This window comes from Pelobates fuscus, chromosome 3 (assembly GCF_036172605.1).
Source record: "Pelobates fuscus isolate aPelFus1 chromosome 3, aPelFus1.pri, whole genome shotgun sequence".
Lineage (NCBI taxonomy): Eukaryota > Metazoa > Chordata > Amphibia > Anura > Pelobatidae > Pelobates > Pelobates fuscus.
The window spans coordinates 127,949,701-127,976,245 of NC_086319.1; the positions used below are offsets into that span (position 1 = coordinate 127,949,701).

General features: G+C 43.4%; 1 protein-coding gene across 2 annotated transcripts in view; it reads left to right on the forward strand.

Moving 5' to 3' along the window:
• The window catches only part of LOC134602514 (core histone macro-H2A.1), an 80,140-nt gene that overhangs the window by 18,873 nt on the left and 34,722 nt on the right, over positions 1-26,545 (forward strand). For both annotated transcript variants that reach the window (XM_063447459.1, XM_063447460.1), the window contains exons 3-4: positions 13,031-13,137; positions 25,581-25,778. In XM_063447459.1, the coding sequence (XP_063303529.1) occupies positions 13,031-13,137; positions 25,581-25,778 (305 nt within the window). The remainder of the gene's footprint in view (positions 1-13,030; positions 13,138-25,580; positions 25,779-26,545) is intronic.

Sequence of the window (26,545 nt, forward strand, 5' to 3'; positions counted from 1 at the left end):
CGGAGGATTGGAGCCAAGCCACCCGTGAGTTGGCCATTCGTGCTTTCAGTTTGGATGCTAACACCGCACCAGATTTGTTCCCATGTGCAAAGAATTTAAATTTACATCTTTGTAGCATATAGTTTGTTTTTTCTAGTTCAAATTCCTGTAGTGTAGTTTGGAGTTTCCTCAGTTCACTAGATTGCGCTGGGGTTGGACTATTTTTATTAGTGTGCGTAAGAGCCGTTATGTCTGCTAAAAGTTTGCGATATTTTTCCTCTCTTATGCGTTTGGCTCGGCTAGCATGTTTAATGAACAGACCTCTTACTACTGCCTTATGGGCCAGCCATATTGTGTCTATGGTGGAGTCTTGGGTGGTATTAAGTTCAAAATAAGAGGTCAAATCCTCTTTAATTTGGGCAACGATCAGAGGGTCTTTTAATAAAGTGTCATTGAGACGCCAAGTTCCCCTTCCTATGGTGGAAAATTTTTCTTTTATCGATATGGTAATAGGGGCATGGTCAGACCACGTAATGACCCCGATATGTGCTGCCATTACTGTCGGTGTAATGGATGCATGAGTCAGGAATCTATCAATTCGTGAATACGAATTATGTGCCTGAGAGTGGAACGTGTAATCCTTTTCTGAGGGATGTAACACCCTCCATATGTCTAATAGTCCCGCATCATGTATTGCTGTTCTAATGTGTGTTGCCACATGAGATCTTTTTTGAGCGGTTGCATGTGTTACTGATGTGTCTGATGAGGTATCTAGGCCACTGTCTAGAATAAAATTTGTGTCCCCTCCTATAATTAGCGTCCCAACAGAGTGCATGTGAGCTAGAGAAACCATTTTATTCGCAAAATCTATTTGATTCTCATGTGGACCGTACACGTTCAGTAGTGTGTATAGTTCATTATTTATGCTGCATTGAATGAGGATGAATCTACCCTCCTTGTCCTTCACAACTTTTTGGAGTGCAAAAACCACATCTTTGTGCACCAATATCGACACCCCTCTTTTCTTTTTGGTATAACCAGTGTGAAAATTAATTGGGAAGGATTTGGAATAAAATTTAGGCATATGGCCCTTCAAAAAATGGGTTTCTTGATAGAATGCTATATTTGCTCCTAGCTTTTTTGCTTCAGCCAATGCCAGTCTCCTCTTGTGAGGGGAGTTCAGGCCTTTGGCGTTAAGGGACATTATAGTTAAGGCCATAGATAGTGGAAGTATGTGCATCCAGCGACATCATTGCAAGTGCCTTTTGATAGGAGCCTAGATTAATACCTATACCGTCACTTAAAATTTTTATGTCAATTGCCCATTTGGCCCTTGTGCCGTGCTTATTATGTGCGCCTGTGTGGTGCATTACCACAAACAATGTTGAGCGGTACCGGTATGGTTGAACATGAAAAGTTTTGAGGTCTAGGGCATCACAGTATTTCCTATCCTTATAGCCTGAATGAACCTGTCCGCCAAGCCTCTTTGGCACCTTACTGTTCATGCATATCCAATTAAGTACAACACAGCCCTTAGTGAATCTGAACCTGCTGGTATATGGTGCTATATCTCGTGACACCGGGGGGAGGGATACAAGGTGTACATAACAAACATAATGCCCTAGGGCAACTATATACATAAGGACAAACCAGGACATAGAGTCCACTGTCCAAATAAAAGTAAAAAGTTTCGGCCCTTCGGAGCCATAATGGGGGAGGGTAAATGTTGATTATGTGTGCCTGACCTCGCAGTTCTTAGTGCCCATTCTGCATGGTGACCTCCGGTCGCCAACGGTCAGTAAGACCTGCACTTTCAGGGGAGATAATTTCAAGGCCACGGCAACGGCCAGTAACGCCCTAAATCCAGAGTATTTAAAAGATTGGTGGAGCTATTAGCCTGTTGGATATCTTGACCTTCAGATACCGCCTGGCATAGAGATATACATACTTAACAATAAAAAAAACGATAATAGCAATAACAGAAACAATAATAATGTTAACGGTATAGTTTTCTCACGTGTCCTCACGGATCACCGTCATGAAAGATCAAGGCTGCATTTGGCAGCTACGAAGGGTAAAGTCTCATTTGTTTCGCGCCACTTGAGTCCAGTCTTTAGTGATCTTCGTAGGTGATTTGTGCGTGATTTTAGTAGAATTGCCATCTTCTGGATATTCAATAGAGATGTCCCACTCCTTCAATAGCTTTACTCCTTCCGCCAGGGATCTGATCTGATGTTCCAAACCATTTTTCTTGATTATAATACGTGTGGGGTAGCCCCATTTGTAAGATATCTCAGAGTCTCGTAATGCTTTGGTGACAGGCATAAATTCCTTACGTTTCATTAAGGTGGCTGCAGATAAATCCACGAATAATTTAATCCCGTCATATTGAGCTGGCGTGTTGCTGGTAATTCGCGCCGCGCGCATTATGGCTTCTTTGGAGACAAAGTGGTGCACTCGGGTGATAACATCTCTGGGCACAGAGGGAGCTAGAAATTTGGGCTTTGGCAGCCTGTGCACTCGGTCCAAACATAGGTCCCGGTCTGAGAGTTCCGGACAGAGTGTTTTGAAGAAGTTGACAGTATATTCTCTCAGTTCCGCGGGGCCTATTTCCTCAGAAATCCCCCTAATACGTATATTGTTACGTCGGTCTCGATCTTCTTGATCGGCTACCTTTGCTGTGAGATAGGTGAGTTTTTCTTCCATGGCGTCATAAGCACCTGCTAGGGAGTTGTGGGCAGCAATAATCTCTTCCGATTTATCTTCTAGTAGAGATGTGCGTTCCCCAATAGCCTGTATATCTGCCCTCACATCACGGGCTAGTTTGGAGAAGTCTGCCTGGAGCGATTGTTGTAAATCTTGTAGCAGTCTTTGAAGGGTCGATTCCGACGTTGGTATAGCAGTCCCTATTGAAATTGAGGTGCTGTCACTTCTATCTGAGCGTGCCGCGGGAGATGTTGGGCCGCCGGCGCCATTTTGAGAGGTCCGTCGCGGAGGTGTAAGTGCCGCGATTTTCATAGTTGCAGGGCGAATTTTGTTTTTTTTGGTTGTTCTTTGTGCCATGGCTATCTCGGGCGTCGTGTGGTGGTGTATAAGTGCTGGGTCAGGTCAGGAATTCTCTTCTAATCGCTGTTTAGTACGTACCCTCGCTGGAGCTAACAGCTCACACGACCATCTCCTCGAGCTGCCAGGCCACGCCTCAATTTTGCTAATTTTGAGGATGTTTTACATTTTGCTGCTTTGATCTAAAACTGTCAATTTCCTCCAAGTTCTTCTTAATTCTTAGTTGAATGTGAAATCCCAGAATGCACATTAATTATAGCTAGTTAATTAAAGGGACATTATAGTCACCAGAACAGCTACAGCTTAATGTAGTTGTTCTGGTGTCTGTAGCTTGTTACTGCAGTCATTTTAATGAAAATACTGCCTTTACAGAAAAAAGGCAGTGTTTAACATTGCTGCCTAGGGACCTATCCAGTGGCAGTCACTCAGCCATCCTACAGAGGTGTTTCCTGGGCTGACGTTCAGCATCTCCACGCTCTGCATGGGGACGCCAAGCTTTCCCCATAGAGATGCATTGAGTCAATACATCTCTATGAGGAGATGCATTTTGCCATGCATGCGCGATAGCCTCCCACTGCTTTTCTGATGATCTCGGCCAACAGGGCGAAATATGGCTGGCCAGCCGCGACCACACCACTGCGGCACTGGAGAAAGTTGAGTAAAATCACCTTTTTAACTGGAGGTGAGAGGGGAATTATACAGATATTTAGAGCTATAGTGTCAGGAATACACATTTATATTCCTGACATTATATTGTTCCTTTAATCTTATTAAAGTGATATTGATGCATAAACCCTTTTTGCCTGGTTATGTAAAACATTGCCACTGGAAAAGAATTAACTGTGAGAGCAAATTTAGAGAAATAAGAACAAAATGCCGTATCCAAATAGGTTTCTTATGAGGTTGAAACATACGCTTGAGTTTGATTGATAAAACGTTTAATCAAAATTCTATTAACAACGTATACAAAAATATATAATCAAAAAAGGAATAATAAGAAAAGAAGGAAAAGAAAGAAGGGAGAAGGGAGAAACTAAGGATATTTACTCCAACTCCAAAACACACTCCAATTCATAGGTATTTGGAACTAGATAATAGGATATGTGTATGTAGTTTGGCCAGTTTTACATAAGCATACTGCTACAATTGGGTATCCTTTCAACCTTTTGTTATGTACCCAATAATAAATTGAGATCTGGTTAATTTTTATTTTCATAGTTTAGCTTTTTTAATACATTTTTTTATTGGTTCAGCCATTCGTGCCTGGTATGCAATTTTGACGTGAAAGCAACATGGGACTTGCAGGTCCCCAACAAAACACGAAGATCAGAATGAGGTGCGAATACGGTAAATGTTGGTGTGGGCTCGCAGGCTCTGAGCAGTTGAGGACTCGCAGGTCCCGTATTTTTGCGTTGCCTCAAATTGATGGTAGCAACTCCGGTAGTACGCGTAGGTACTCATGACATAACATATATACAACTAAGCTGTTGGATCCGCAGGTCTGCAGGGAAGTAGTGTGGAGCATATAGGTATCTGGAATACTGCTTGAGCACTAGGTTCTGTGGCTCGCTCGGTGGCGGATCTTGGTATGTGGGTAGTGTGGGCATTACTATAGGATTGCCCCTACTGCTGTCGGGGGGTTACTGAAGGATTTGCAGCCGCAGCCAGCTAGGGTTTTCTTTCTCCCCTCCCCGTCTTGTTGGTGGTTGGCTGGTGGAGTGTCCCTGCTCTAATGACTCCCCATCGATATTACTTTCCTTCCCAGGGCAGGTGCTACGAACTCTAGGCAAGCATAGCCAAGGCGTGTGGCTCTGCAGGGGCAGGGAGGGGGAGAAGGGAGGGAGCGGCCATGCGGGTGAAGGACGAGGGTGGGATGGGAGTCGAGGAAGGTTGATTCGGTAGTGTCACGTGACTTCAATCTTTAGCAGCTGATTGGCCAATATAGTGTCTCTTCGTATTGTGGTGTCCCCCCTCTGCCTCCGCCCCCCCTTCCTGTAGGGTGAGGGGGCCGTCCAGTTTGAGGAGTGTGTGTCCCTCCGTTTGGTCTCGTTGTCAATGTTCCCTGATGTCTGTCGTGGTAGTAGTCACTCGGTTAGTGGATAAGGGCTTGAAAGTTGGGTCTTTCAGTGGAGAGGATCCAGTGTGTCCAGATTGTCATATACATCTGGGATCTCAACTCCGCCTGTAGGGAGAGCTCCTCCAGAACCCTGAACTCTTCCATGGGCTGGTACCATAGGGTCAGGGGAGGCACTGTCTGTTTTTTCTAGTAAAGAGGAATCAAGCTTTTGGCGACGTTAAAGATCCTTATCTGCAAGGATTTTTTTGTATGCCGAGTTGCGCATTGCGGGTTGGTGTATGAGAAATGCTGCAGGGATCAGTGGTGGCAGGTCATCTGAAAACCGTTCTATGAGTGTGTGGATAGTCGCCCAGTAAGGTCTAATCTGAGGGCATACCCACCATTAGTGGATGAAGGTGCCTAGTTCCCTGCCACACCTCCAGCAAGTATCGGCGGAGGGTTATAGGTATGGGTGTGTTGTGGGGAGCAATACCACAGGGCTAGCAGTTTCTAGGTCGTTTCCTGTACCCCACTAGATGGTGCACAGTGTAGCGTGAGAGTGCATATTTTGGCCTATTGTTCAGGAGAAAAAGTGGTCCCCAAGGCTACCTCCCACCTCCCCATGAAGCTCGGCGGTGGCAATCTCCTGAACTTCATGAACATGCCGCAGAGTGTGGACAGGCCCCTTGCCAGTGGATCTGGGCCCATGCATAGCACCACAATGTCTGTGAGTGGTCTCGAGGTGGAGTTGACTGGGGTGATAGTGCGAATTCAGTTAGCTGTTTATAACGGGAGTTCATCATAAATGATGGCCTTTTGTTTGGTGCCATTAACTCCAGGGGCCTGACCCTTCCATTGTCAAGGGCATGGCAGGGGTATCTCTTGTCCTAGTAGGCATTTTAGGGTTCTATCTTACATTTCCGGGGGGAAGGACATATTGTGGGCCTGGGGGAGTAATGGAGATGGTGCAGTAGTGAGTGTGAGGTGGTGTAGAGCGGCCGCTTTGATGAGGGGGTGTGGAGCGGCCAGCTGTCTGCCTTGATGGTGGTCTAGCCAAGGGAGGACGGGAACCGGTCTGGCTATGTGTGTCGACTCTACGTTCTTCCAGAGTTTAGATACTCCCTGCTTGGTCCCATTCCATTATACATTAATGCGTGTGGCTCCGTAGTACATCCTAAAGTCCGGCAAGGCTAAGCCCCGTCTTACCTTCGGTAAGGTGAGGACATCATGGTGGATCTGTGCTTTGAGTTTAGACAAGCAAAATCTAAGGGACATGGAGTGAACAAAGTAAAAAAAAAAAGCCTCTGGGAAAGTGTTTGGTACAGTTTGGAACAGGTAAAGCACCCTGGGTTAATTTTGAGCTCCCCAACTCTGCCAAACCATGAAAGGCAGAGCTTCGCCCATTCCTCAAGATCTTTGTGGAGTGTAGTCAGAAGTGGTTGGAAGTAAGACTGGTATAGCTGGGGAAGGTCTTTCGTGATCACAATGCCTATGTATTTCAGGGAAGTGTCAGACCACTGGAAAATTAGTCTTTGTTTAAGAGTTGATGCTCTTGAGTGGTGAATGGAATAGTGGATTTAGTGAAATAAATTTTAAAGTTTGATAGCGCCCTATATGCTGTGAACTCCTCCATATTGGTAGGCATAGAGGACTCTGGGTCGGTGACGAAAAATAGCAAATCATCTGCGTATGCCGCCACCAAATGTTGGGGTTGTTCCGAATCGAATTCAGAAAGGGTTAGAGGGCAAGGACGAAGAGCAAGTGCGAGAAGGGGCACCCCTGTCAGGTTCCATTCCATATCCATATCGGGTGGTAATTTGCACATTGCTCTGCGTCCTTGCCCTCTTTGAGTATCAAAGAGATGTTTGCCACAAAGGCCTGTGGGGGAAATTGGGTTTCCTCTCAGAGCGAATTGAGTGCGGCAAGCAGGAGGGGGGAGAGGACCTCTCCGTATTGTTTGTAATACTGTGTTGGCAGGCCATCTGACCCCAGACACTTCCCGAGCTTGGTGGTTTTAAGGGCCCACGACAGTTCTTCTGCCGTGATCATTTCCTCTAGGTCTGTCACTGCTTTCGGTGTGAGGCGTTTACTTAGGCGAGATTCCAGGTATTGCTTTATGCACACAGTCCTGTTGCCTGCGGGCGTCTCTCCTGTGTGTGGTGTGAGCGAATAGAGGTCTGGGTAATATTCACTAATGGTTTCTGCTATTTCTGATGATGTGTATTTCAGTTGCCCGTCCCCTAGCCCTAATTTTGAGGATTGTAGGTCGACATCCTCTTTTTGGCTATAATGCCAGCCATTAGGGCCCCACACTTATTGGCATTCGTATAAAAGAAAGATTTAGAGTGCAAATATGCCCTTTTGTAGTTTGTGTTTAGGATAGGTCCCAAAGCAGCACAGTCAGCTGGGTCCAGTCGGTGGGGAGCTGTGTCTGTTTGTGTCGCGTTTCTAACGACTGTATGTCTGAGAGTAGGGTCGAGAAGCAAGTGGCTCTGTCCTTTTTCAGCGCTGTTCCCTTCGCTATGAAATGGCCTCGTATGATGCATTTGTGAGCCTCCCACAGGCAGAGGGGAGTGACATCTGGTGTATCTCTCTCAGTAAAATATAGTTTGAGTTGATCTGGGTGGTTTAAAAGGTGTGAGGAGGGGATGGCAGAGGGGGGAACCAGAGGGACCGTGTCCAGTGAGGGGGAGGGGCGTATGGGTATGAGATCATCTTCGGAGGAGGGTAGTGTTGCTAAGCCGTTGCTAACCCCCGCGAACGCCACGACCCAAGTCAGCAACCAACAGCAACAAAAAACAATAACAAAAATAAACAGTGTAAACATACAACTTAGGACAAAGGTGCAGGCGGGGTTAGAGTCGGAACGGCCACACCAGTCAGCCCAGTCGAGTCCCCCCAACGCAATCAGTACACCCCAGTATATTGGGAGCATGGCCCGGCCACTCTTGACCGTGAAAGAGCGGTCCAAGGCCCCGGTACAATGCACAGCGGCCGGCGGGCCGTGAGGCCACTCCCAGCGAGAGGGTGGAATAAAACTCTCACTTAGAAGAGACCCCTCGATGTCCCCTGACCCCTCCTGCTCCGAAGTTGAATTGCCATAGATTGTGGTTTCATAAAGCAAAATTTATAGGCCCTCGTCAGACACATTATCCCTTGCTGTATCCCACCCGCTGAGGCACTCTCCCCCACCCCTAGTCCCCAGCAGCACAAACTCCACCACAACAGCCCCCCCACAACCCTGAATCTATGGGGAAATGGCGGTAGCGTCCTCCACCTCCAAGCACCCGCTGGTGAGCAGTCCCCCCCCCTTGTATAGTGGTAGATATCTTCCCTATGGGGAGTCCCATAGTTTGGAGTGGGTGATTTCGGGCTGTATCTGTGTGGCCTCCAGTACCCGTATATCCCCACCCGTGTGCAAACCCTTAGCTTTGCACACGGCCTTGATTGTGGAGGGTACCTGTTCGTATTGGTCAGTGCTGCATGTGTGGTTCATAGTCCCAGTGTGCCCCGGGTGATGGTTACACATTCCCAGGCCGCCGTTACTGTAAAGGTGCTTGCAGGGTGTCCTTTAGCATGTGGCCCCTGACGGTCTTGTGGTCTCCATTCTAGTCCAGTTCCATCTCTGCACTTGGGTCAGTCCCATCGGTGGTGGTGTAGGACCGTTCTAGAAGTCTAGGGGTCCGGCCAATTCAGGTGGAGGGTTGGTGATTTTAATTCCTGTAAGAACTCCTGCAAGTCTTGTTGAGTGCGGATCTGTCTGGGACCCCAGACTGGGACTTTCTGTGCAACCAGTGCGGGGGTAAGGGGTTTCAGTGCTCTGCGGTAGTCCAACGTGGCCAGGCATAGGTCCGGAAATAGTTGAATGGGTTGACCCTCATGGTCAATGTTGTTGCGTGCTGTTTTTAAAATGTCCTCCTTGAGAGAGTATAGGGCCAGATAGCATATAACGTCCCACGGAGGGGAATCAGGTGGGCCCCTGGGTCTCAGGGCCCTGTGAGCCAGGACAAAATTTGATAGGAATGTCCCTGGTGCGGTTCAGGGGGCCATTAAAGATTGTAGTAAGTAGGCCTTTGTGTTGATCGGGGGTTTCTTCGGGTAGGCCTCTGATTCTCAGGTTTTGCCTGCGGACCCTATTGTCAAGGTCCTCTATATGACATGCCATAGATTGCAGCTGTTCTGTTTGGTGTTTTAGTGTAGTATAGCAGTTTGGGCCGCCAGGATGCTGTCGTGATCCGCCTCCACTTGGGCCATGCAGACCACATCAGCTGAAGATCTGCTCTGATGGACGCGTGGAGTGCTGAGGTCGCCTGATTAAGATCTACCCGGGTGGGGAATGTGCTTTGCAGAGCCAGCTGGTCTGTTGGTGGTGTCACTGTTTCGACAAGCAGGCTCCTGAAATGTTGAAAAATTACCCAATAGTAGGAGTATGTTTATGTAAAACTGGCCAAATTACATACACATATCCTGTTATCTGGTTCCAAATACCTATGAATTGGAGTGTATTTTGTAAATATCCTTAGTTTCTCCCTTCTTTCTTTTCCTATTATTTTTTCCTTTTTTGTTTACGTTTTTAATAGAATTTTGATTGAATGTTATATTTAATCAATCAAATTAAAGGGTATGTTTAAGAAACCTATTTGGATAGGGCATTTTTTCTCATGTCTCTAAATTTATTAAACTAATGCCCTTCCTACAGATAAAAAAGCTCTTCCCTATGTTGTTGTTCTAACTGTGAGAGCAATGTTTTAATGAGAGCAATGACAGACACAGTCACTTGAGCCACCTCCTAGTTGAAGGGTTTCAATTTTTGAAGGTCTTCATATTCAGCATCATCATGCAGCACATGATATAATGCTGTGCATATGCTTCTCAATGAGAAGCATTAGATTAAACTGAGATAAACACTTTTGATGCTCTCAGAAGAGGAGGACCGGCTGCCTGGTGAAGTACATCCCAGCGCTGGTTTCCTGGCGAATAAAGTGTTTTGTGTTGCTGTTTTCAGGTGGTGGTGATATAAAGAGAATAAATAACCCACTAATGTTATAAATAAATACATTTATTTTTATCCTTAGAGTCCATAAATACATTTATTGTTATCCTTAGAGTCCTTAGAGTGTTTCTTTAAAAGGAATGCCTAGGTTACAAAATGCAAATCTTTAATGCAGCTAAGAAATTTGCCTTCACTAGTGTTCCATATGTTAGTTGCAAAGCAAGTTTAATTACAGAACAAGTCTGGCTTGTTTACTTTGCAGAATACTAAACATGATAAATACCTTTGGTATGTAGTGCTTTGTAAATATTGTTTAACACATACACATCTTCTACACAATAATATGTGCTAATAAAGCATCATAGAGTAATTTAGGATGAGACTAGTACCCGAATAAAATATGTTCATGAAACCATCAGTTCTTATTTGGGACTGTAACTTATTTGGGACTATAACAGGACTGAGCTAAGCTTTGGAGCGATCTATGTAAAACAACCTACATTAGCATACATTTACAGGCCACACTTTGCTATCTGACTCAATTGTCTTACTAGAAATGTACATCTGTCTTAAAAAGACACTCCAGGTTGCAAGTGGCCCCCATTTTGTATTGCAAAATATAGATAGTGCTTTATTAAAATGAACATGAATAAAAAAAAAATATATATATATATATATATATTTTAAAGGAACACTCAAAGAAACCATAACGTGTACAGCACTTTAGTGTTGCGGGAAGTGATATGGCGTCCCATAAAGTAAGTAGTCAAACCACTATTAGATTCCAGGTAAGAAGTCAAACTGTTAGTAAATGTTTGACTACTTATATTTGGGGTGTTCAGGTCACCCCAGACATACTGTAATTGTGGCGCTTGTGTTACTTTAAAAGAAAACTGTCATCATTTTAAAAAAAATTACACAATTACATGAATATAGCATCACTTAATACCACTTAAGCTAATTAGAGGCACCCCTGACTGGCATCACTTCGCACTTCCTGAATGTCAATTTTAGAAGCCGGATGCCACTGCCATTGACTAGAACAATTGTGTTAAGAATACACATTTGTATTCCTAATGCTATAGTGTTCTAGTGTGCCTGTAAAGATTATACTCCCTTCCTTGCCACTTGCTGTTATTGATATTTATTATCTTTTCTTCCATGTGCCGTATCTCAATAACTGTGCACAGCCATTTGTATCTTCTCTACCTATGCCCTATGATGTCTCTATTTGCCCATTAGTAGCATTGATTTTACTGATGGGTTGTGGATAAATCTGGTTGGCAACTAAAACAGATCCATTGACAATTTTTGCCAACTCGACTGCTATAAGGAAACATTGTCCCTTCTTTTCCTTATGTGTTTTACGAAACACATCAAGTTTATTTATGGTAACAGATATGCTTTAACTTGGAAAATCATTTGCACAGAAACCCTCCCCACAGCCACCCACAAAAAACAAACAAAAAAAGAAGGAAACATATAGCTATAGTAGCTTTTATATTGTGTAGATGGAGGTGGATGCACTCCTCTATCTCTGTCTGTGTTGAGGTACACTTTTCCAACCCAGTATAGGGAGCCCTGCTGCAGCCTCTCTGTATGTTGAGATGTTCCTAGCAGGTAAAGGGAGGTTTGAGGGCCTTATTGGAGGATGCACGATATTAATGATAGTGATGTGAGCTTCATTGCACCGCATTTATGCAGCACATAGACCCATATAACTTCTTTGTATTCTAGGCACTGCTTGCTCAGTCTGTTTGCTTTCAATTCAGGGCTACTAGGCATATAATGTTTCCTAAATGGCGTTTAGGAAGAAGAGCAGTTTTCATATGGTATTGAAATGGTTAATTTTGGTTGATCTATGTGGGCACAGCAACGTGTAAACTGATACCACATACCTACCTAGCTTTCTGGGTTTGATGAAACCGCCCCAAATTTTGTATTTTATACTGTCCTCCTGGGTTAGGAAGTAAAACAGCAGTAGTACCGCATCAGTAGATGCAAGCTCAGGACACTAATACCATGGGCTTCCAAATTATGTCAGAACTATATATAATGAAGAAACCGTTATAAACTCACTTCTGAACCTTTCACCCAGAGTGGTAACATATAAGGTTAAAGGAACACTAGTGTCAGGAAAACAAATGTGTCCTGACACTATAATCCTGATGGGGCATTATAGATGACCAGCTCCGCTCTGATCGCGGGTTAAAATCGTCTTGATGATCTCAGCCAATCTAATACTTTCCCATATGAAAGTATTGGAAGGCTATCGCATATGCGTGTCAAAATCCCATCTCGTCATAGTGATGCATTGAATCAATGCATCTCTATGGGGAACTTTCAGTGTCTCTGTGCAGTGTGTGGATGCTGAATGCCAGTGCTGCACACTGTAAAGGCAGCATTTACATTGAAAAGCCTGCAGGGACAGGCTACACACACCATAACCACTACAATAAGCTGTAGAGGATCTGGTGCCTACAGTGTTCCTTTAAGTGTACGTTATAATACATGTTGCCATTTAATATGTTTCCACTCTCCTTTATGTACAGTAGCGGTAAAAAGATTTTTTTATTATTTTACCAGGTACTAGACCTCATTGTGGCACATTGATTATAAAAGTAATCTAATAGATTTCTACTGTGTAACTTTTGTGAATGTCAGATAGTTTTAAAGGGACACTCCAAGAATCAATACAGTTTTAGCATAATAATATGGTTATGGTGTATAGTCTCACTGCTCAATTCTCTGCCATTTAAGAATTAAATCACTTTGTTTATGCAGACCTAGTCCACCTCTATTGTAATGCGTAAATCGAGTTCCTTGCACTTCATTATTTTATATTAGGTTGGGGTTATTTTGAATTTGTGATATCCAGTGTTTGCATAACTCTATTCTAACCAAAAGGTAATAACTGAAATGTTGCTTTTTCCTTTTAGCGGAAATTCTGGAATTAGCTGGAAATGCAGCAAGAGATAATAAAAAGGGTCGTGTTACACCAAGGCACATACTTCTTGCTGTGGCAAATGATGAAGAATTGAACCAGGTAGGAGTTTATTATAGAATTTAGAAACATTTAACAAGTTGCCCTTTATTGTGAGTTTTATAAAATACCTGTTTATATAAGACATTGGAGAATGGATGATCCTTGGTAGGTTTTTGAAATGTAACATAACTTTATATTTTTTTGCTTTCTACTCCAACATTCCTGATTTGAAGCAAAACACAGATTGGGCCAACAGTGGCTTGTCCATAAGGTTATTAAGGCCAGCACTCCATCAAATATTTCAGTCATAATAAAAATTGCCATGGTAAAACAGTTAACGTTTACATATCCACTAGCAGTGGCAACACCACACAGTACTGCAGTGCTATAATTTTCCTACCCCTTTTTTTTACACCACCACACAGATTCTAACTCAATTATAGTGCATGATGGCTGTCTGGATAAGGTGTTGAAAGAGAGTTGTGAGAAATGCCCAGACTGAGTGTACCTCAGAAATACCCACTTTAAAATGTACATATCCTGTTTTAATTTTCTTGGACAATCTACATTAATGGGTTTCTGTGGGGTGAACGTGCATTGACTAGGTTTACTTACTTAAGTGTTGATCTGTGTTAAATATATATTCACTGCATGTGGCATCTCAAACAATGTTTGTTTTTGTCCAATTTAACAAAAGTCACAACAAATAAAATAAATAAAGTGTTCAAGGAATTAAACCCCGTACTGATGTAAAACAAAACAATAACCTGCTTGTCTCTAAGGGCACACATGTAGCTAAAAAGCTCAGCACCAATACCAGCACTTTATGTCTACTAAAAATTATTATTTTGACAGTGATTATGATAGTTCATAAGAGTCCAATAGATCAGGAGGTGGCAAGATGGGGTTTCAAGAGAGACAGGGTGGAGTCAACTTCCATGTGTTGAATTACATGTCTTACCATTTTAAAATTTATTCAACCACATTAGAGTTTGTAAGCTGTAAGTTGGCCTGTACGCTGTATAGTGGCTTTGTCGCTTCTGAGTATTTCATAGATTTCTTTATGTAATATCCATACTGACTTAATTGAAATTCGAACAAATTCCATATAGATCATAAGACATATATAGGGGCTTCTTTTTTACATTCCTGAGGTTGAATAAAGCTTTTCTTTCAGATTTTGTCAAATCACAGTAATCCTTGTTAGAGAATCAAGCATCATTTTGTTCATTGCAGAACTTGATCTATGGAGGCTCCTGTGGACTCACAGGATCCTCCATAGACCCCAGTGTTATACCCTTTCACATAGACAAAAGAACAGCAGTGACACGGCTCTTTAGCAAATGAAACATTGTGAGTTGAAGAAAGTGCCAGGAAGAAGACGGAGGTAGAAATAAAGGACAGCTCCAGGTAAGTATATTTACTTTCCACTGTACCCCTAAGTGGAGATGTCACTTTCAGGGATCTTTGTAAAATATGCAAAGACCACGAAAGTGACATCCGCTTCACTTTTAGAGTATGTAAAACCCAATCCGTAATGGTGATCATTCTGAAGAATAGAATATTAGAATTTAGTTGTTTGCTAACACCCATGGAAAAACTGTGACACTTCAAGCACCATAACCCTATAGTTAGCTGTACTGTTAAGACTACCAGGAGTGCCCCACATTGTAAGTATTCAGAAAGTTTTGAACAATTTGATTTCTTGATCTGGGTTATGTCAGGTTCCGCACCCTGCCTCCAGATAGAGATGCTAAACACATGAGATGCATTAAATAGTTGCACATGTGTAATAGAGGAAGCATTGGATTGGTGAGATCATCAAGATTAAAGGATCACTACAGTGTCAGGAAAACAAAGCGGTTTTCCTGACACTACACCCTGTTCCAAATTATTATGCAAATGATATTTTTCTCATTTACCTAAATAATTGGTGTAAATAACAGTCAGCATAATTCTCATGTTATCAACTATTAAGAGAGCAATTAAAATTTTATTGAACAAACCTCCTAATGATAACAGTATTTTTTTTAAACATAAAAAACTTACAATGCACTGTTCCAAATTATTACGCACAGTAAGTTTTAAAACACTTTATAGGTTTTAAAGAACTGAAAATTGCCATTTGTTGTGTTTGCAGCATATTTACTGAATTTAAAAACTATTTCAATCAAACTTATAACAACATTTTAACTTTTTAAATATTTTAACAGGTTACATTACATTTTAACATAGGACCCCTTATTTGATAGCAGCTTCACAAGTCTTGCATCCATTGAACTTGTGAGTTTTTGGACAGTTTCTGCTTGAATTTGTTTGCAAGATGTCAGAACAGCCTCCCAGAGCTGCTGTTTGGATGTAAACTGCCTCCCACCCTCATAGACCTTTTGCTTGAGGATGCTCCTAAGGTTCTCAATAGGATTGAAGTCAGGGGAGGATGGAGGCCACACCTTGACTTTCTCTCCTTTTATCCCTATAGCAGCCATTGATGCAGAGGTATTCTTTGCAGCATGAGATGGTGTATTGTCATGCATGAAGATGATTTTATTACAGAAAGCATAGTACTTCCTTCTGTACCAGGGAAGAAAGTGGTCAGTCAGAAACTCCACATACTTTGCAGATGTCATCTTTACACTTTCGGGGACCCTAAAGGGTCGACCAGCTCTCTTCCCATGATTCTGGCCCAAACATGACTCCACCACCGCCTTGCTGATGTCGCAGCTTTGCTGGAACAGGGTGGCCGTCCACCAACCATCCACAAATCCATCCATCTGGACCATCCAGGGTTGCACGACACTCATCAGTGAACAGGAAATGTTTTGAAATGTTTGAAAATTAGTCTTCATGTATTTTTCTGCTCAATGCAGTCGTTTCTGCTTGTGAGCATTGGTTAGTGGTAGCCGAATAGAAGGTTTATGCACAGTTGCAAGACTCTGGAGGACTGTACACCTTGATGTCCGTGGGACTCCAGAGGCACCAGCAGCTTCAAATATCTGTTTTCTGCTATGTAATTGTATTTTATCACCTGCTCTCTTGATCCGATGCATGGCAGAAATCTTCCTAAATGTTCCTTTATCTGCACGAACCCGTCTGTGCTCTAAATCAGCCACAAATCTCTTAATAGTGCGATGATCACGCTTAAGTTTTCGTGAAATATCTAATGTTTTCATACCTCGTCCAAGGCATTGAACTATTTCACTCTTTTCGGCAGCAGAGAGATCCTTTTTCTTCCCCATATTGCATGAAAATGGTGCTCTGCTTAATAATGTGGAACACCCTCCTTTAGTAGTTTTTCCTTAAATTGGGCTCACCTGGCAATCTAATTATCACAGGTGTCCGAGATTGTTTTCAGTGATCAAAAGAGCCCTGAGACACAATGCCATCCATGAGTTAAACTGAAAAACAAAATATTTAATCTTTGTGACACTTAAATAGAATTTGCATAATAATTTGGAACAAGGTGTATAGTGCCCTGAGGGTGCACCCACCCTCAGGGACCCCATTCCGTGGCGCTGAAGGGGTTAAAACCTAGAGGTGCATCTGCGATGCTGTAGGCACATTTCGCATCCATCGAGCAGAGCGTCCATAAGAAATCAACTGAAAAATGCTTTCCTATGGACACTTTGAATGTGCGCGCATGCGCTTTCGGCTCCGCTTCCCCCGTCCGACGTCAGCGGAGCCGAAAGCGCATGCGCGCACATTCAAAGTGTCCATAGGAAAGCATTTTTCAGTTGATTTCTTATGGACGCTCTGCTCGATGGATGCGAAATGTGCCTACAGCATCGCAGATGCACCTCTAGTGGCTGTCCTGAAGACAGCCACTAGAGGCTGGATTAACCCCAAATGTACACATAGCAGTTTCTCTGAAACTGCTATGTTTGCATCTGAAGGGTTAAAACCTGATGGACCTAGGACCCAGACCACTTGAGCTGAAGTGGTCTGGGTGACTGTGTCCCTTTACTGATCTTAGCAAAATAGGTGTAGTTGCCACAGAGAGAGAAGGAGAGAGATAGAGGTAACAAAGATAAGTAAAACTTACCATTTGATTTTATTCTAGGGTTGGGCCGTGGACCTAAAAAGCTAACAGGTCACTGTAGCATCAGGACAATATGTTTGTATTCCTAACACTATAGTGTGCCTTTGAATCCTGTTTTGTTTTTTTTACATATCCCTGACTCTATATACACGATACATTAACTCAGAATCACACGTTTATTGTATTAGGTCTGTTGCATATTTCGATTCTTACTTATTATGGCAGTTACTTTTTGAAAAACAATAATACACACCATTGCTTTTAAAATTTGGAACACTAGAGTGCGCTGTGGTACTTTAATATTTAATATTATATATAATATTTTTGGGGTATAATCCATAGTCTGATCATTGCAAACAAATATTGATCAGTGCATTTCTTGTAATGGGCTTTTTATTCACATATTAATAATTGTTGCACAGATAAGTAGCGAAGGCTAATTTTTGAAATGATTATTTTATTGGGAAATGTTTTGTACAGTAAATGCTTTTACTATTACACTTTTTGTTTACGTGTCTGTGCAATTTGCACTTTGCACATTTTTGTGTAACTGTTTTGGTGTGTGGTCTGGATAGATGGTTACTGACTAACAGATGTGTAAATGTGTTATGCATCCTGCAGTTTAAATAACCAAAGGCATTTTATGACTCATCAGAGAAAGCTTATCAAGGTTACTTACTACCATATCAACTGAAACTATAGTTTACATGTAAGTAAATTAAAAACCCAAAGCTTAATATCGCAAATAAATATTATTTTAAAGGGGCACCCAAGACAATGGGGTCCTGATAGCCCTGCTATATGTATACTTATACTTTAACACCAAACTAGTTATGAACAACAACAAAAATGGGGGTGGGGAAAGAAAGGAAGATAGCTCAAAATTTATTCACGTGTCCCTGTCCTCTTTACCCTGCTATGTAAGCAGTGCAGTGTCTCATACTGACCGCAACTAGAGGTGCTTCCGCAGAACAGACCAAATAAAACTTGGTCACGTGATGTGCAAACCACATAGGAAAGCATTACTCAATGGAATTTTGAATGTGGACAAGGTCTTTGCCGTGCACTGCGTATTAGGTCCCCAATGCTCCTCTTGGCTGGGGAGGAGCGATCATCAATCATCAATGTAAAGTGCTGGAATTAGGTAAATAAAATGTACTTTTTAAAACAGATTTGTTTTGCCCGGAGGGAACCTATTTAGTACTAGGGAGTGTGTCACTACAGAGTTATGAATGCAGGTTTTGAATTTATATGTTATTCCTTTAACCCTAGAATTACACCCCAGCTCTAGACACTCTAGTTAATAATAAGAGGGAAATGTGGCTGAACTTTGGTAACAATTCACTCTCAATTTGCCTGAGCTGTGAGCAGTGAGTTCCATTTGAAAACAGAGAACCACGGTAGCTCAATTAATGTTCAGTTCGGTTGATAAAGAAAATCTTGGAGGAATTTTACCAGCTAAATTAAACACCATTTAACTGAATGAATGGGAAATTTTTTCTCACGACAAATGCAATGTTTAGTGAATAAATGCTTAACACCTTGTGGGTATGTAGTGAGATTTTACTAATTACATGACGTAAAGTCATGATTTTATAAAGGACACGGAGGCGAGTATTAGGCTTATCTCTTTCTTTTATTCCTCAGCAGCAAAGAAAGCTAAGGTGTTTATTTGTAGAAAAAAACATGCATAAATACCCTCACAGGGTTAACATTACATCATTATCTCTTAACCAATAGGAACAGTCCACATCTGATATCCTCTCATGTAACCTCCTCCTCTTCCTCTTTCCTGATGATGCCGAAGCTAACAAATCACCAGTAGCAATTAACAAAAAACTCGCTATACACCAAAACACAAAAAGGCTGGTAACTGAATTCTTGACGTTGAATCCTTCCATAAGCAACGAGGGATCTTCCGGAATTGATCCTCTTAAACTGTGGGATTAATCACCGTCATCATTGGGTATCTTTAGATTTTCAGGCTGGAAAGGACAAAGAAAACAAATGGTAAAACGTGTCCTTGCCAACTATTTTCATTTTATTATTTTATTGAAAATTGAGCTGTTTATTTAATCAGTTATATGTTAAACATGCAATCGTTCCTTGTTTGATAGATTTACCAACATAAACTATATATCAATGATAACTCATTTTACTAAAGTACCTATAACGTACCTGGGCTCAGATACAATTTTTGTTGTATCTGATCTGGGTGGGCTAATACTCGCCTCCGTGTCCTTTATAAAATCATGACTTAACGTCATGTAATTAGTAAAATCTGGTAATTTTATTAAAGGACATGGATGCTCCTTTTAGGCTAGTTTAAAGCTGTGAAATAACTCTACTTGACACATGTTTTGTAGGTCAACGGTAATATTCCTTAAATGTCGATGCCCTAGACCAATCTGCTGTTCTCAGGATGTCTTCTAATTTACAACCTAAATTAAAAATCTTTGAAGCCATGGCTCCTCTGGTAGAGTGTGCACCATATACAGTTGTATCTATGTGGGCTAAGGTCATTATCCATTTCACCCATCGGGCGAGAGTTACTGTGGATACGGGATGGTGAGTTTGTTTGATAGCCAAAAACAATTCTGGGTGCATCGGCTTCCTGAATTCCAGGGTCCGTTTCTCGTATTCCTTTAAGCAGATCACTGGGCAGAGTTTACTGTTATGCGGGAATGCTGGATATGAAACTGAGGTAATTGATGACATCGTACGTCTGGAGATGTTGAATGAAACTCCCGTGGGGGTAAAGGAGCATGCATCAACGTCCAGCGCTCTTACGTCTGACACTCTCTTAAAAGAGATCAGGCAGAGGAGCATGGACAGTTTCGCTGACAGTTGTTTAAGTGTGAGTGTCTCATTGTGTGGCCAAGTTTCCAACAGTTGCAAAACTGAATTGACGTCCCACAGAGACGTGTATCAGGGTTGCGGTGGACGAGCAAACCAAATTCCTCGAAGGAGACGGCATACCAACAGTTGCTGACCTGCCGGGGTCCCATCTATTCCCCGGTGTCCTGCTAAGATCGCAGACCTGCAAAGGTTGATGGTGCGGTAGGCCAAACCCTGGTTGTACAGGTTGGTAAGGAAGCACAACAGGTAATTTATAGGAGCACATATGGGATCCACCTGTTGTTCCATGCACCAACTACTCCATCCATTCCAGGCATAGAGGTAGGAGTGTCTCGTTCCAGGTGCCCAAGCTCTTGCCAGTAATTTGATAGTTTCTTGTGGAACCTCTGGCATGCTCCAGGGTCCCCTGAAAGCAGCCATGCTAAGAGTTTGAAGTGCCCCTGTACCAGCAGGGGGTGTGGTTTGCCCCCTGAGTCCAATAAAAGGTGTGAGACGTCTGGTAATAATCTCGGAAGGTCTATGGACATCTCCATGAGTGTTGAATACCACGGCTGAGCTGTCCAAAACGGGGTTATGAGGACCAATGACATTTGAGCCCACCTGAGGTGCACCAGTGTTCGAGCTATGAGGGAGAACGGAGGAAATGCATACAATCGGCTGTGCGGCCATTGTTGGAGAAAAGCGTCCGCTGCTAGGGTGTCTGGATCCCGTCTCCATCTGAAGAATGTTGGCAATTGGGAGTTCAAACGAGACGCAAATAGATCGATTTACATCGGGCCCCAGAGTGTCTGAAGTCATAAGAACACACTGCGGTCTAGTCGCCAGTCGCTGGCGTCTCGCAGATGTCTGGAGTACCAATCCGCCACTATGTTGGACATGCCCGGCATGTACTCCGCTTGTACCAAAATATTGTGGGCCAGGCAATGTTGCCAGAAATCTTTGGCCAAGTCCGCCAGGATCCTCGATTTTGTGCCACCGAGGTGGTTGATGTAGCCGACTGAAGATTTGTTGTCCATTCGTAGGACAATCGAGCAGTTGGTGGAGGCTCCGAGGAGGCTCCTCAGGGCGAATGACCCCGCCATGAGTTCCAAATCGTTGATGTGTAACTCTTTCTCTGAGTGTGACCAGATGCCTCCGGTGGAGGTAGGCCCGCAGAGCGCTCCCCAACCGTGTGTGCTCGCATCGGACTCTATGATGAAGTCCGGGGCAGTTCCAAAGATTGCTCTGCCGTTCCATGCTTCCATATGATGCAGCCACCAGGTGAGTTCCTGTTTGGCTGCGTGGTTGAGTGGCACGGAGTCAGAGTATGAGTGCCCCGAGCGTAGTCGTTGCAGAGCCCTGTAATGTAGAGGCCCCGTAATGTAGAGGCCCTGGGAATATTGCGTGGTTGAGTGGCACGGAGTCGGAGTATGAGTGCCCCGAGCGTAGTCGTTGCAGAGCCCTGTAATGTAGAGGCCCCGGGAATATTGCCTGGATGGAGGCTGATAGGAGTCCGATTACTCTGGCTAGTTGTCGCAGAGTTAACACTGGTCTTGTCAGTGTCCTGCGGATCTCCTTTTTTATACTCTTGACTTTCTCTGTTGGCAGACTGAGTGTCCTGGTTGTTGCGTCTATGTGGAATCCTAGGAATTCCATGTGTTGGAACGGGGTAAGTACCGATTTTTCCCAATTGATGAGGAATCCCAAATTTTGTAGCGGGGTCAGTGCCCAGGATAGATGCTGTTGGAGTTGGCAGGCATTGTGTGCAATGAGCAACATATCGTCCAGATATATGATCATTCGTATGCCTCTGCTGCGCAATAAAGCGACCACGGGCTTTAGTAACTTGGTGAAGCACCAAGGGGCCGATGAGAGTCTGAAGGGGAGGCATCGGAATCTCCATGTCACTCCTTCCCATTGAAATTAGAGCAGGTGGCGACATTCTTCCGCTATAGGGATCAGGAGGTAGGCGTCTTGCAGGTCTAGTTTGACCATCCATTCCCCCAATCTGAGCAGGTCTCGTAGACAGTGGATGCCTTCCATTTTGAAATGGCGGTACCGGACAAATGCGTTTAGGGGTCGCAAGTTGATGACTGGGCGGACTCCGCCTCCCTTCTTGGGTACCAGAAATAGATTGCTCATGAACCCCGGGAAGGGTGAGGGAACCTGAAATATTGCGCCTTTTTCTTGAAGTTAGAGAATCTCTTTGGTCACCAGGTTCTTGTCCTGTGCAGAGAATGCTATTCGGTGTGGCCAGGCTGTTTGGACAGGGGGCTGTACAAACTCTATGCGGTACCCTAAGACAGTATTTAGGACCCAAAGGTCTGCTGTCAATTGTTGCCAGATCTCTATAAAGTGTAATAGTCTGCCCCCCACGATATGAATACCCGGGGAGGGGAAAGGTATTGCACTCACCATAAGGCCGTCGGCTGTATGAGGTGACTCTGGTTTTGCGCCGCTCGGTGGCTAGCGCAGCATTAGCGTTGCCGATCTCTGCCGATCTTGGATCTCTGGGCCCAGCCTCTAATGGCTAACAAATCTAACGGTGTCCCCTCAGTTAAGGCCGCTTCGACCAGCTCAGAGATTTGGCACTAGGGCCTAGTGTATCCAGTACTTTATCCTGTCAATGGCGTAGGGAATAATTAAGTCCCTTCTTTGCTTTCCAGACAGTTTTTCCCAGGAATTGTGCTACCTTGGGATCAATGTCTGGTGTGGCGCAGGCCATATCGGGGACTGTTGGGCGTGGGCATTCTGCCCGCAGTTTATTCCTGGTGGCCTTATCCAAAGGCTTACGGATTCTGGCTGCTATGTAGCGTGCCACATGCTCAGTTGGGAACCATTCCGCTGACTTAGGATTCTGAAATGTATCGGGGTCGAACAGAGGTTCGCCCTGTGGATCTAAAATGGCGGTTGAATCCGCGATATCATACTTTGGGTTATTTGGATCTCGTGGCGGACTATGGTCCTGGGAGGAGACCTCCCATTTGTTGGAGTCGACCTCGTCGGACTCGTTCAAAACCTCCTCTACATCTACATTTGCCCTCTTCCATGTCCGCGCCGCTTTTGCCCGGCGGGTGGCTCTCATTCGTGGGGGCCCCACGACCTCAGTGGTGACAGGACGTACCCTGTCCGTCAATTCCTTTTTGGAGGTAGGAGTTTGCACATTATGAGTTCCGGCCTTTCCTGCATACCGACCCATCTGCCGCGGCTCTAGCGCGGGGCATATTGGTGGTGGATGCCTTGATGGCATTGGTGATGGAGTAAGAGAGGTTGTCGGACATAGCCCCCATTGCGGAATAAATAGCTTGGGTGACTGACCGTGACATGGTGGCGTCTAGGAGCGAGTGGAACTCCTCTGAGTCCAGCTGCTCCAGAGGGGCCACCGAATCCCCTTGTAGGGTTACGGGTTCAGACATCTTGGCGTCCTCATAATCACTGGGGCCAGAGGCAGGGTGGTCACTAGGGGCCTGCATAGTTAGGTACTCAGTGGCAGTATAACTGTACTCACAGAGTCTGTCAGTAAAGATTTCTGACAATTACACACTGCAGTAGCAGGGCAGGGGTTAATCAGCAGGAGACAAGGCAAAGACAGAACAAAAAGGCTGCACTGTTAGCTTACCGAGTGTTCCCTCAGGAATGCCCTCTGGGAGCACTAGCAAGCTGACAGGCAGACCTTTGAACCAATCAGCTCGCGCCCTCTTGCTGGGCTGAGCGAGCTGAGGGGAAAAATAGCTGCAAAATTCTTTCTGCCGCCCCTTTAAGATGGCTGCCGCGGGTCGCGGCTGGGCATGCGCACGCGGCACTCTCTCGCGGGCGATGGCGGCGGGGAAAAACCCTCTCAGGGAACCGTTTGGGCCGTTCCCAGGGGTTTCCTCGCGCCTACTGAGCGGACGGGAGAACGGGTAATAATTTACACGATGGGGAGACCAACAGCCGGTATACCCGCCCTGGGGGTCGGGGAACCGGCGGGGAAGCGTGGGAGTGGCTTCCCCACGGAGGGAGCCCACAGGAGGGCTGAGTAGTGGGAAATATTAAAACAGTCAGGAGTTATCCTGCAGTGACAGTACACATAATGTAATCAACATAATCACAGAAGCAAAATAGCAATGCAGATCAATAGATTAAAGTGTTTACTTAGCTGAGGCAGCAGCAAAGAAAGAGGAAGAGGAGGAGGTTACATGACAGGATATCAGATGTGGACTGTTCCTATTGGTTAAGAGATAATGATGTAATGTTAACCCTGTGAGGGTATTTATGCATGTTTTTTTCTACAAATAAACACCTTAGCTTTCTTTGCTGCTGAGGAATAAAAGAAAGAGATAAGCCTAATAGGAGCCTCCGTGTCCTTTAATAAAATCTAATACCATAGATCTTTCACAGATTTGGAAGTGATTATGAGAACTGTGACTATGGTCATGTTTCCCCCTTCCCAGATAATTTTACGTTTAGGGTGCTGTTCTATCACAAAAACAGCAAAAAAAATATATATTTTACTGCAGGTGCCATGCACCAATACCATGGTACAATGTATTCTTAGTTCAGTTGTTTTAAACAGAAAACATCTGAAAAATATGTAAAAGGTACCTCACAATTTTTGTCCTAAAGAAAATGAGCTTAAATAAATAATGACTAGGTGTCAATTTCTTTGTACTATAAGTAGAACTTTATCTTTAATCCTCTCCCTCCTAACGAGTAACTTTTGTGTGCATTGCAAGCATTTGCATTGCAGAGTAGGCAATACATGTTATATAAAGCTGCAATGTCTAGTTTAATAAGTGGTTTACGCCCACATGCAGACATTATTTACATTATTATGAGATTTATAGAAAGCTGTGTTCTCAGCTTTTTCTTAGGTTCTATACAAATACAAATAAGCAGTTATGTGTCCACAATTTTTTATTCATCTTTTTTGTAACATGTACTGTATGTGCCAAAAATGTGGTTTCTTCTTATGTACTAATATTTCAGACCTTGTACTATATAATTTCTAAAACCATTGATCCCTCCCACCAATATTTCTGTAAGGAATGTACAGTTAAATAAAAAAAATTAAAATGTATAAATTAAAATGATTGAATCCTGCATTTATGTGCTAGCTGTGAATCCCGTGTTGCAAATAAATGTTGTTAAACAAAACCTTTGTTGTAGAAGGGTTAAAGTAATAGATTATTTTTTTTTATTGCAAGCCCTAGTCTGCATCTTCAAACTCAATAAAGGAACGTCAAAACTATAGGTTAACTTATTTGCTAACTTACCTGGGGTCCGGCGAGCGCCTCCTCCAGTGGTATCTGAATCTTCCGTTAATTGCACTGAGGTTAGCTTGGCAGTGCAGAACTGGTTCATTGGCTGAATGCCCGCTGAACACTGACTGCATAAACAGAAATAAAAGTGATTTAACTCCTAAATGGCATTGAGAATTGAGCAATGAGACTTTAGGGGCTTGATCTATATACCAAAACTGCTTCATTAAGCTTATGTTGATGCCTATAGTATCCCTTTAATATGTGTATATGGAGGGATGTGTCATGATTGTGGATAAGTTTTCTGGTTTCCAAATGTTGGCACCAGCTGGTAAATTATAGGGACATTTTCCAAGCTCTGGCCTAAATGTATTTCTTTTGTCTTTCAGCTTTTAAAAGGAGTAACCATAGCAAGTGGTGGTGTTTTACCAAATATACATCCAGAGTTATTAGCAAAGAAGCGGGGATCCAAAGGAAAATTGGAGGCTATCATTACTCCTCCACCAGTTAAAAAAGCAAAAACACCGTTGCCGAAAAAAATAACTTCAAAGAAACCTGGAGCCAAGAAAGGAGTGAGAAAAGCAAAGGTATTTTTGAACATAGAAACATAGAAACATAGAATGTGACGGCAGATAAGAACCATTCGGCCCATCTAGTCTGCCCAGTTTTCTAAATACTTTCATTAGTCCCTGGCCTTATCTTATAGTTAGGATAGCCTTATGCCTATCCCACGCATGCTTAAACTCCTTTACTGTGTTAACCTCTACCACTTCAGCTGGAAGGCTATTCCATGCATCCACTACCCTCTCAGTAAAGTAATACTTCCTGATATTATTTTTAAACCTTTGTCCCTCTAATTTAAGACTATGTCCTCTTGTTGTGGTAGTTTTTCTTCTTTTAAATATAGTCTCCTCCTTTACTGTGTTGATTCCCTTTATGTATTTAAATGTTTCTATCATATCCCCCCTGTCTCGTCTTTCCTCCAAGCTATACATGTTAAGATCCTTTAACCTTTCCTGGTAAGTTTTATCCTGCAATCCATGAACCAGTTTAGTAGCCCTTCTTTGAACTCTCTCTAAGGTATCAATATCCTTCTGAAGATAGGGTCTCCAGTACTGTGTACAGTACTCCAAGTGAGGTCTCACCAGTGTTCTGTACAATGGCATGAGCACTTCCCTCTTTCTACTGCTAATACCTCTCCCTATACAACCAAGCATTCTGCTAGCATTTCCTGCTGCTCTATTACATTGTCTGCCTACCTTTAAGTCATCAGAAATAATCACCCCTAAATCCCTTTCCTCAGATGTTGAGGTTAGGACTCTATCAAATATTTTGTACTCTACCCTTGGGTTTT